At 41.9% G+C, this 12,636-nt stretch overlaps 1 protein-coding gene across 1 annotated transcript in view; it reads left to right on the forward strand.

Annotated features, from left to right (window-relative positions):
- Nucleotides 1–12,636, forward strand: part of Sec23b (SEC23 homolog B, COPII component) — a 38,535-nt gene that overhangs the window by 20,252 nt on the left and 5,647 nt on the right. The window contains exons 12-16 of the mRNA XM_034494628.2: nucleotides 992–1,081; nucleotides 1,947–2,053; nucleotides 4,716–4,869; nucleotides 7,723–7,800; nucleotides 12,165–12,326. Coding sequence (XP_034350519.1) covers nucleotides 992–1,081; nucleotides 1,947–2,053; nucleotides 4,716–4,869; nucleotides 7,723–7,800; nucleotides 12,165–12,326 — 591 coding nt within the window. The remainder of the gene's footprint in view (nucleotides 1–991; nucleotides 1,082–1,946; nucleotides 2,054–4,715; nucleotides 4,870–7,722; nucleotides 7,801–12,164; nucleotides 12,327–12,636) is intronic.

The raw sequence follows: 12,636 nt of genomic DNA on the forward strand, positions 1-12,636 counted from the left end.
ATACAATGGTCTTAGGAAGAGGACAGTGTGTTCCTGTGTACCCACCCTCTAGCACCACTGGGTGGAACTTGCAGCATTCCACAGCTGTAGTTAAGATCTCCTAGCATGTTTGCTTTACCAACATTATTTACAGAAACCTTTAGAAATAATTTTCAGATGTCATGACATTCGGCTCTTAAGTAATATAGTGTGTGTGTCCTAAAAATAAGGATGTTATACCATTTCCTCATTGTGAAACCTGAGAAAATATTACACTTAGCCTGCGTTTTCTCCCCAGTTGGTTCCTAACTGCTCTCTGTGGCTGTTGCCAATCCCACCAGCATCGCTTTGAGTTCCACAGCCTTCATTTCTCAAACCCTAGCCTTGCCCTCACCTTTTGGTCTCTTCTTTCTGTTTCTTTGCTTTTATGTTTCCAGACACTGATGTTGAAGGCAGTGCTGAATATCTTCTCTAGAGGAATCCACGGTCTTGGGGCATCTGCTTCTGCACAGTGGTATTTAAGCTGTTACTCTCCTCCCTGTGCTTGGTTGAATGGAAGTTAGGTTTAAAGATAAAACCAGAATCTGCTTAAAGCTTCGGTCTGTCCATATGGTTTCCAGTTGATCTGCGGCTCTCTGTTTTTTATTCTAATAGTGATGGAGAAAGCAAATGCAGCTTTCAAACCAATTCTTTCCCAGTATTCTTTCCCAACATTGACATAATTTTTTATTGATTTCAGTATTATATGCTGATATATGTTATATGTATGATGTATTAAAATGACTTAGAGTGTCAGTGTAAAAAGGTTAATTTTAAAAGTACTGTAAATGTAAACATTCAGATTCCTTCTGGTAATTACACATTTTTCTAGATGTTTTTATTAGAATTTAAAGTTTTAGCTTGGACCAAATGTTCAAATGTGACCTACCCTGCTTATTGGTGCTTTGAAATCCTGGTTTCCCTCAGGGTTTATTTTTATATGTGTCTTTTTAAAATCCCCGTCTCATCCTAGGAGCTTGGTGTTGGTGGCACAAGTCAGTGGAAGATCTGTGGCCTGGATCCCTCATCTACTCTTGGCATCTATTTTGAAGTTGTCAATCAGGTCCGTAGCAATTGTCTTCATGTTAGAATCTCTTCTGGTTTGTTAGGAGGTACTTTCTCCCCGTCCTGGTACACCTTTGCTGTCCTGTTAGGTGTTGTGTTCATTTGGTATGTATGCTCTTTTAAAATTCCCTCCAGCATTTAGTTAGAATCAAGCAGCAAATTACTGTGTTTCTTTATTGTTGATGTGACCAGGTCCTGAGATGACTACTGGCTTTTCTTAGCCATCATAACTCATGAATTTTTGAGGGAATCAGTCTTTTCCCAATATTTTGTTATGAAAAATTACAAATATACAGAATAGTTGATAGACTTGTACACTTAACACCTGTATAACTACTATTTAGATTCTATAATCTATTTTTCTATAGTCATGTTATTAAATATCTCCATTTTATTTTGTATGCTTTTGTGGGTGCAGGGGAGATGAGACAGGGTGTCTTGTAGACCAGGGTGGCTTTGAGCTTCTGATAGGATCACAGGTGTGCTTATTTTTGATGTTTTAGAGAAACTTGCAATCATCTGTAGTTTTCACCTCTAAATAGTTCAGCAGTTCAACTGGAGTATACTATTATTCCTTCTGATACTGGGACTGAACCCAAGGCCTCATATATTATATGCACATGATCTATCCCCGAGCTACATACCCAGCTCCATTTCATTTGAATGTGCTAATATTCCTTCTCCTCCCCCTCCCCTCTGCCTTTTAGATAAGAATTATTATATACAATGATACCATAGGACATTCAGGTCCTAAGTGTACCTTTGAAAATGTACCGAGAACCTTACCTCAGTGCTTTAGAAGGTAGACCATGTTTAAGTCATGCCTCAGACAGTAATCAGATGTGTGGCCTCTCACCCTGCAGCACAATGCCCCGATTCCCCAGGGAGGCAGAGGTGCCATCCAGTTTGTCACACAGTATCAGCATTCCAGCACTCAGAAGCGCATCCGGGTGACCACCATTGCCCGCAAGTGAGTATCTTGTCTCTTTCTTCTTGACCAAGGCTGATGGGTTTCTTGTGAGCATTTTGACTACTTTGAGGTTATCGGGTTCCTTAGATGGTTCTTCCAGTACCTCATTCACTCATTGATCAGCCATTCTTAGTTAACCCAAGTGAACCTTTACACACTTATCAAGAAGAATCAGCTTTCAGTAGGAATATAGTTCATTAAATATTATTTTTTATTTTATTTGCTATATAAATAAATCATGCATCTTGTTAAAGATGTAAACAGAACATAAGTGCAGTTGCCCCTCTGTGTCCATCTGTTTAGCCAAACTGGAATGGAAAATACTGTTTGACATTACATCTGTATTGAAAATGTAGGGACTTTTTAAAAAATTCCATAAACAATATGGTATAATAGCTATTTATAAAGCATTTACATTGTCAGTGGTAATGTAGAGATGAGTGAGTGTATGTAGGACAGTCTATTGAGATGTTTACAAATACCATGACATTATATCTATATTTATTTAATTTTGGAGATAGGATCTCACTATGTAACCCTGGCTGGCCTGGAACTTACTATGTAGACCAAGCTAGCCTTGAAATTACAGAAATCTGCCTGTCTCTGCCTCCTGAGTGGTGGGACTAAAGACATGCTCTACGATGCCCAGGTGAACTATGCCATTTTATATCAGTGACATTATATCTGAGGAAGGGTGGTCCTGGAATCTGTCCCCAGTAGATAGTGGGAAATAACTACTTACTTATGTGTGTCTTTACTTACTCTTCCCAGAGTTAAATTTATGTAAATTTAACTACACAACCCCATGTCTGTGTTGCTTCTACCATATATGTATGGCAGCTTATTTCTTATGTCTATGTACTTATATCTGTGTGTGTTTATCTCTGGTGTGTGTGCTTTATCTTGTTTATTTTAGGGGTCACATACTATTGCACAGTTTACAGGAGCTGCTGCTGTTGTTAAAGGGACTGCAGGTGCTTCTCCAGTAGTGCTGCTTTTTGTATGTTATTTTTAGGTATTTGTACATGCAAATCTACCCAGCCCCTTCTCTGGTGATATTATCTTCCACATTACTAGAGACTGAACCAGGGCCCATCTCTCATGCTCTCTCACTTTACCACAGAGCTATAGCTTCAGCCTCAAACATATTTCTTGTCAGTTGTTATATAGAGTTGAAATTTTAGATACTGCAAAACTGTTCTCCTAAGAGATTTGTTTTCTTCTCAGTATGGTAAGGAGAATACCTGCTACCTCATTAATAGTGGATGATATTAATATTTAAATACAAATAATAATATCTAATTTTCATTTAAATTTCCTCATTTATCAATGAGTTGATATTCCATGCTGTCACAGGATTGAGCCTGTTCTGGTTTATTTCTTGGACTGTGATAAAGTACCCCTACTAAAAGCAGTGTAGGGGAGAAAGGGTTTATTTTAGCTTACAAGTCCAGGTTATAGTTCATTATAGAGGGGCAGTCTTGGTGTTAGAAGCTTGAGAGAGCTGATCACATCTGCAGTCAATCCTAGAGTGAGAATAAATATGTGCCTACTATTCAACCATGTCTTTCACTCTTCCACAGTCTGGGACCAAAACCCAAGGAATGATATCACCCACAGTGGCCTGGGCCTTTCCACCCAGTGAAGACAAAAAAATGTAGCTTAGAGAGATGAGATAGCTGAGAGATACTCTGTAGTTTATCCCACTTGCCTCTTGCAGAGGGCGGGAGTTGGGTTCCTAACACCCATGCTGCATGCTTCACAACTGCCTGTTACAGTTTCAGACACCCAATTCCCTTTTCTGAATCTGAAAGGACACTTGCACACACACACATAAACATAATAAATCTTTAAGAAAAGAAAAAGGAGGAAAGATATTTTTAAAAATCCCTTATAGCATGGATGCCTTCAGCATGCCAGCCTGCTGTAAGCAGTTTCTGGATGATACTTTCTTCCTAGCTGATTCTAGTGTGTCAGGTTGACGGGGCTGATCTCAGAGTCTTTGCTGTTGTTTATAAAAACCCTTTCTTTCTTTTTCCTCCCTCCCTCCCTCCCTCCCTCCCTCTCTCTTCACCCTCTTCCCCTAAACCTCTCCTTAGGCTGACCTTGAACTCACTGTGTAGCTGGGTATGACCTGGAACTCCTTATCTTTCTGCCTCTACCTGGAAAGTTCTGGGTTTACATGCATGTGCCTCCATGTCTAGATATATAAAGTGACAGCACTTTTCTTCAATGGCTTGCAGAATAATTACATAGTTTGAATCTGCTTTTCTTCCCTGATGATCTTTTAGTTCTTTCCATTTTTATTCACCTGAAAAACTTCTATACATGGTCTTAATTCATTTTTTCCAAGGAGATGGATATTAGGAAGTAATTTTGTAAAGTTGTAAATGCTTAGCTTTTCATAAGGATTGGCCTGGAAGAAGGCTGTCTGATTTAAGACTTACCCTTTGGGTGTCTACTGTTGCATCTGGTGGATTATGGGAAAGTTCTTCTGTTGTGCTTTTAGCTTTCAGCCAGCACCTGTGGGTGAAATGACTTTCAGACTTCCTTAACAAAAATGCAGGGCAACCTTGTCCTGGACAGTGGAATGGGATCTCTGAGCGGAAGTCTCGCCTTGGTAGTTCCCAGTCAGAAGTGTGGTGCTAACTCTGGTTGTCAGTTGGGCAGATGCACAGAGTCAGCTGAGGCACATAGAAGCAGCATTTGACCAGGAGGCTGCAGCAGTCTTGATGGCACGGCTTGGAGTGTTTCGCGCAGAGTCAGAGGAGGGACCTGATGTGCTCCGGTGGCTGGACCGACAGCTCATCAGACTGGTAAGATGGGAACGATGCATTGAGTTTAGTCTGCATCTCTTCTACCTTTGAAAAGAAGACTCGCACTTAAACCTATTACAGTTTACATTTTACAAGTATTTATTTACTTACTTGTGTGTGTGCATGACAGAGTGTATGTGTGAGCGCCAAGTGTGTGTATGGACCTGTGGAAGTAAGAAGAGGGTTGGATCCCCTTGGAACTGAAGTTTTGGGAGGTTGTGACCTCTGTGTTGGTGCTGGGAAATGCACTCAGGCTTCTGCAAGTGCTCTTAACCACTGAGACCTCTTTCTAGTCCAAACCCTATTACTTTATGGAGCCAAACAGCAAGAATGTAACAATTGCTCACTTTAGGCCAAACAGTAGTTATGAAAGATGTGTGAGAGTATATTTTTATTTGAGGGCTGACTACAGCGTGTAAGAAACAATGTGGACGTTTGGGGAGTGACACAAATCTGTGTGCTAACAGCTAATAGAGGTTGCTGCTGGTTGCTATGTCCCTGTATTCTAGGAGATCGAGTCCAGGCACACGGAGGTCAGGGAAATACTTTATGTATTTGTCCAGGTCTGATTTGGAAAGAGAAAACAGACAGAAGAAGCCAGGTGTGGTTGTGTAGGGCTACAATCTCTGAACTGGGGAGGTAGAGGCAGGAACGGCTACTAGCTTGAGACCAGTATGAGCTACATATTGAGACCTTGTTGAGTCTGAAAAACAAAACAATAACCCAAGTAAGCACAAATAATAATTTAAAAGGGAAAACTTTATATTAAAACCCACAGGACTTGAGGGTCCAGATCAGTGGTGTGGGGCTTGTCTAGCAAATGTAAAGCCCTGGGTTCCAGGAAAGGCAGGCAGGCTGTTGGCTGAAGAAGGATTGATTGTCAAGTGAGGAGTACTGGCTGTGGTAGCGCATGCTGTTAGTCCCACCACTCAGGAGGCAGAGGCAGCCAGAGCTCTGTGAGTTCGAGGCTAGCCTGGTCTACAAAGCAAGTTCCAGGACAGCCAGAGCTACATAGATAACTAGCAAATAGAAGACATGGCTTCTACTTCTAGGGCTGAGACAGAGAACAAAAGGAAGAGGCCGTCTCCCACAGGGCTGATCAATCCTAGGTAGAAGAACATAGCTATAGCTCAGTGAGTCTTTGACAAATTGTAATGGTGTTGTACCCAAGGAACGTGCTAGAAACTCATTAGAATTAGATGAAATTTACCATCTTGGGAGTTCGGAAAGGCTGCTCCCAAGGAAAATTTTCACCTGAAGCATACAAGGGCTGGGATCTCAATAGCCTGGGTGTGCTCTAGCACCTCAGCCCCATGGAAGCCATGAGCACACTAGGACCCTGCAGCTCACCTTAACTCCATTGTCCTCTGTTGACAAAGCTTCGTATCACAGTAGCTGGCCAAGCAGTTTAAGGGCTATATCCATGTCATAGACAAAGGGCGAGTTAGAGCCATATGGGCAATAAATAGCTAACTGACACACCATGTAACCTTACCTTCTTGCATAGTCTCAGCCTGTGTTTGTTATCCAAAGCCTGGGAAGGAGGTGTGTGAAGTGTCTCAGTTCCACATTTGCCCTTATCTGCATCTTACAAACTTACTAATCTGGGAGTGTCAGTGTTTCAAACAGTGTATTCTCAGATGACCAGAGTTTTAAGGGCTGGCAAAGGCTTCATGTGGGAAGTTGGTCTTGAATCAGATCCTTTTATAAATGCTGTAATAGGAGAGAAGGCAGTCTGGTCAGTAGGGCCCAGCATGAGGCAGCTTGTGGAGGTGGCAGCAGCTCTGCCCTTCAGCCATGGTTGAGAGGAAGGTGCCATCACAGGAGAGCAGGCTGGGGGCTGGGAGCAGAGGCAGGGAGGAGAACCTTGATTATTTCTCCCTTAACTTTAAGGAGAGAGACTTATATGTAATTCTCTTTTCTTAAACCTTTTTCTTTTAGATTTGTATGTATGACTATTTCCACCACATGTGTGCCTGTGCCTGTGGACATCAGAAGGGTTGGATTTCACGAAACTAGATTTAGTGAATGATTGTCAGCCACCTTGTGCATACTAGGAACTGAACCCTGGTCGTCTGCAAGAGCAATGGGTGCCCTTAACTCCTGCACTGTCTCTTGAGCTCCTTGCATGTAATCCTTAAGAAGGGAATAAGATAGGCATGGCGCTTGAGTTTGCAAGTAGCATCACTGTGTAAGGAGAATTACAGGGGAAAGGTTTCTAGCATGATTGCAGTAGCTGAGACAGGGCAGTGCCAATAGGAATGGAGTGACCATTTTGGAAGAAGGAAAGAAAGAGCTGAAAGAACTGCTGAAACCCTATGAAACAAATATATAAAATCAAAATCAAAAAGTCTGATGGGAGAGATTGTGCAGTAGCTAGGAGTGTGTATTGGTCTTCCTGGGGACCTGAGTTCAGTTCCAGGTGGAATCCAGTGGATCCAGGTGGTAGGCACACCCAGAGAAGCACTTCCCCTTCATACTCTGGGGATAAGACCAGGGCCTTGAGCATGCAAAATCTGTTTTAACAAGACCTGGTGAGATGTCTACTCTGTGCTTGAGAGCTAGTCTAGAATTCATGAGACGTAGCATACTACATAACTCCTTTGTCTGGGACTTTTCTTTTCTTATAGTTTATTTATTTTATTTGCATCTGTGTTTTACCTGCATGTATGTTTGTGTGATGTTAGATCCCTTGGAACTGAAGTTACAGACAGTTGTGAGCTGCCATGTGGGTGCTGGGAATTGAACCTAGGTCTGCTGGAAGAGCAGTCAGTGCTCTTAACCTCTGAGCCATTTCTCCAGCCCTGGTCTGGGACTTTTCTAGGTGACTCTTTCTCTCTTTTCTTTCAACAGTGTCAGAAGTTTGGGCAGTATAACAAAGAAGACCCCACATCTTTCAGATTGTCAGACTCCTTTTCTCTGTATCCTCAGGTAAGAAATATGCTTTTAAAGATAATTACAGAAGAATGAAACATTGAAACTTAACTTTTCATGTTAGGTAGAAAAGGAAGACTTATGGTTTGAGGCTGAGTATAGAAACAGGCTATCCCATCTCTCTGAACCTCTGTTGATGCCAGCCAAGTGTAAGGCACTTGAATAATGCTTTGTATGTATAACCAGCCAATATCTGGATCCCGGGACTTTCAGATGCCTGTATCTGGGCAGTTGGTGATTAGTGTGGGAGAGCTCTGGAGAGTCAGGGTGGAGAGTCAGCATGGGCTTTGCTGCTTTGCTGCTGCTGCTGCTGCTCTTAGGTGACGTCTGAGACCTCTGTGAGTCTTTGTTACCTCATCTTTAGAAGGGAAGAGTTGGTCTAGAGTAGTGATTTGAAATTTCTTTAAAGCTGTGAAATCCTTTCCTTCTGTGGACTACTCTCCCTCAAAAGCCAATCTGAAAAGCAGGCAGATCTATCTGAAGCTTCTCTGGGTATTTCTACCACCTGGATCCACTGGATTCAACCAGAGCCTCCACCCTCCAGGGTCCTAGTGTTGGAAAGGTCCTGTACTCTCCAGGGACTTACTCAAGAGAAAGAATATCTGTTCCCAAAGAAAATAGGTCTGGGGAAAAAAAAAAGCACAGTTGAGGCTTTGAGGTTTGAGCCACAGCGTAAGGGAGTCCCACTGTGTTTGGGGAGGACAATGAAACTGTGAGGTTTGAGAGACAAGAGGACCACAGGAGAAGGAGAACAGGAGCAGCAGGCCTGTCTGTGAGAGAGCTCAGGATACAGCTTGCAGGGTAGAATAAGGGTCAGATCTGCAGAGAGGACAGCAGTGATGACCCTGATGGCAGGGCAGACAACTCTAAAATGTCTCTAGAAATAGACGCATCCTAAGATTCCAAATATTAAATTAAGGTTCTTAATAATAACTGTGACAGCCATTCCCATTTGCAGAATAAGCACTTGAGAATAAACCTAACTCTATAGTTTACAGGTAATGAAACTGAAGCACCAAAAAGTAGGTAGCTTCTCCAAAGTCATCTCCACTGCTGACTGACTGACCTAGGCTCTCTGGCTCCTGACTGCTACCTTAGACGAAGTTGTAAAAGCCTTCACAGCCAGCGTCTTCCAGACTGTGCTCCTTCGTGTGGGAGCTCTTTTAAAACCAAACCAAACACAAACAAAAGAATTTTAGCTGGGGTTGGGCAAATGGCTCAGACATAGAGTGGTTGCTGCTCTTTCAAGGACCTAAATTGGGTTCCCAGCACCTATATTTAGTGGCTCAAAACCACTTGTAGCTTTAGCTCTAAGACCCAACATCTTGCCGGGCGGTGGTGGTGCACACCTTTAATCCCAGCACTTGGGAGGCAGAGGCAGGTGGATTTCTGAGTTCAAGGCCAGCCAGCCTGGTCTACAGAGTGAGTTCCAGGACAGCCAGGAGTACACAGAGAAACCCTGTCTCGAAAAACCAAAAAAAAAAAGAAAAAAAAAAAAGAAAGAAAAAAAAAGAGAGACCCAACATCTTATTGTGGCCTAATTGTGTGCCCACATGTGACATACAATCACACAGGCACACACACATAAAATAAAATAAATAAATCTTAAAAATTCTATCTGGGCCAGGGGTTGGTGGTACGACTTTGATCCTTCTTGTTTCTGCTTTGGGAAGAAGAGGCAGGCAGATCTCTGTGAATTTGAAGCCAGCCTGGTCTATAGAGCTAGTTCTAGAACAGCCAAGACTACACACACAAAAAACTGTCTTAAAAAACAAAACAAAGAAAAAAACCCTTACCTGGAAGGGCTAGGGAGCTGGCTCAGCTGTTAAGAGTATATACTGTTATACTATTCTTTGCAGAGGATCTGAGTTCAGTTCTCAGGACTGTGCCAGGTTGCTCACAATTACAGGTAACTCCAGCTTCAGGAGACATGACACCTGGCCTCTGAGTGCACCTGTATTCTCATGATCATTCCCCTGCTCTCCTAGTCAAATCCATATCTTCAAGGGGTTGAAGAGATGGCTGAGCAGTTAAAAGTACTGACTGCTCTTTCAGAGGACCCAGATTCAGTTCCTAGCATCGACATGACACCCTGTCTGTATCTCCAGTTCCAGGAGATCTGACTCCCTGACAACAAACATGCAGGCAAAATACCAACCAGTGCACATGAAATAAAAAAAAAAAAAAAAAAAAAAAAAAAAAAATTAAAAACAAAAAGAAATCTCAGTGCTCCAGAGTCAGAGACAGGATCTCCAGGACAAGCTGGCTAACTAGGGTAGCCTGTTGGTAAGTTCTTGGTTCAAATGAGAGACCCTGCCTCAGTAAGTAAAAGCAGAGAGTGCCAACAGAGAAATACACAGGACATAACTTGAGATCTCCATATCTATATAACACAGGTACACATACACAATTGTTTGGCCATGAAAGAAAATTTTAAAATAGGCCCAAACTAGTAAAATAGCAGAGCCCTGTGATTCCTTTTCCTAACCTAAATAGTTAAAAATGCCTGTCAGCAGGTTTGGGCCCAGTTAATTAGCCACAGAAAGTGTGAAGTTACAAGACAGAGACCTATTAAATCATCCAAAGAAACTGACTGACCATGAAAGATAAAAAATATACAAGGACATTCTTAGAAGAACAGAGATATGTCCAAATGAGTAATGGGCCATCTGGTGTTCCTCCAAACCCTTTCCCCCTTCCCTTGAGGTCTTTTCAAGGTCCAAGAAACTGCAATTTAAGTTTAACTAGATACTATGCTAACTTAGACCAGTACAGTCTGCTGATGTAAAACAACCAATCATGTCTACCCACGTAAAAATCTCCCAATTCCCCCACCCCTTGGCTATAAAAGTCCTAATTTTTAGAGCCTCTGGGTCAGTCCCTCTATCCCCTATGTGAGATATGGAGATATGGACTGGCCCAGAGCTCTGATGTTACACTGCCTCATGTGTTTACAGCAAGCTGGTTTCTCGTGAGTTTTTTGGGTGGGCGCCATCCTGAGACTTGAATGAGAATCTCCCTCTGAGTTTTTTTAGCCACACATATGGGTATATATACCACCTGCAGGCCAAAACTTACTTAAAAAAAAAAAAAAAAAAAAGATTTAGGGACTGGAGAGTTGGCTCAGTAGTTAAGAGCACTGGCTTCTTTGCCAGAGGTCCTGGGTTCAATTCCTAGTAACCATGTGATGGTTCACAACCATCTATAATGGGACCTGATGCCCTCTTCTGGTGTGTCTGAAGACAGCTACAGTGTACTAATATATATAAAATTAAATAACAAATAACTAAAAATAAAGATTTAACTTGTGTGTGGAACTGTATGTGTAGTTATGGACATAAGAGTGCAGTGCTTTCAGGGAGGGCAGTGAATCTCCTGGAGCTGGAATTATGGGTAGTTATAAGCCCCCTGATTTGGGTGCTGGGAGCAGAATTTACATTCTTTGCAGGAGCAGCAACTCTGTAGCCTCAAATTTGTCATCTTAACCCATTTGAAAGATATAATTGTGTGGTATTAAGTACATCCACATTCTTGTGCACCAGATTTCTATAATTTTTTTTATCTAACTGACCTATAATGAGACTTTGTTGGGACTGTCAGCTCCCAAATGACATGGAGACTTATATTTATTTATGCATGTCTAGGCCTTGTAGCGAGGCTGGTTCCCAGCTAGCTCACATAACTTAGCCCCTCTATTCTAGTTTAAGGTCTGCCATGTGGCTCCTTAGTTAGCTCTCCTTAAGTCCAGGCCCACTTCTTCCTTATGTCTGCCTTGAATCCTCCCTTCCCAAGCCAGACTCTCCCAGAGTTCCTCTCTTACCTGAAGTCCCACCTTCTACTTCCTGCCTTTGTTATGGGCCATCAGCTTTTTATTAAATCAATCAGAAGGTGAGAGAGGGAGTGTTTACAAAATATGATCTAGCCATATGAATAACAGTAACAGAGTCCACTCTGTACTCAACTCTCTAAGGCACATAAGTCAGCATTTGGATAATACAAAGATAGTCTTTACACAGTGCACAGTATTATTATCCCAACACTGGGCCCAATGTGGTGACACACACTTTTAATTCCAACACTTGGACGGCTGAGGCAGGCGGGTCTCAGGTTTGAGGCCAGACACACAAGATCATTATGTCACAAAACAAGCAAAACCCACCTTGTATTGTGTGTCCAGTAAAAGGCACTCTCTATTTTCCTCTTCTGCCAGCTCTGCTGCACCTTCTTTGTGTCTCTGTGAAGCCACAGATTTTTTTCTGAGTTCAGGCTCATGTTTTAGAATTCCAGAATAGAATTGGTTCTGAGTGTCCAGCATCATAGATGTATTCATTTGACTCTTTCTTTTGTTTTTGCAAATGCAGTTCATGTTCCATCTGAGAAGATCTCCATTTCTTCAAGTGTTTAACAACAGTCCTGATGAGTCGTCCTATTATAGACACCATTTTGCCCGGCAGGATCTGACTCAGTCCCTTATCATGATCCAGCCCATTCTCTATTCTTACTCCTTCCATGGACCACCAGAGGTAAGGCCAGACATACATACTTTTCTCAGAATGTCATGACCTAATCATGAGGGGTTTTGGTTTTGTATTTTTCCTTTATCAAATATAGTCTTAGGGCAGAACGGTAAACAAAATGTTGAGTTTATAGTAACTTTATATTGTTTATGAAGATTTAAAAAAATAGGAAAGTCAAAAGATAAAGCTTTTTGTGTGGATGTGTGGAAAGTAAGAATAAACTCAAATAAACTCAAAACCAAACTCAATCAAAACAAAAAAAACCCTTAAAAACCACAGTTATGAATTTGCATACTTTGCCCAGTAATTCTAACCC

This window comes from Arvicanthis niloticus, chromosome 2, assembly GCF_011762505.2.
Source record: "Arvicanthis niloticus isolate mArvNil1 chromosome 2, mArvNil1.pat.X, whole genome shotgun sequence".
Classification (NCBI taxonomy): Eukaryota; Metazoa; Chordata; class Mammalia; order Rodentia; family Muridae; genus Arvicanthis; species Arvicanthis niloticus.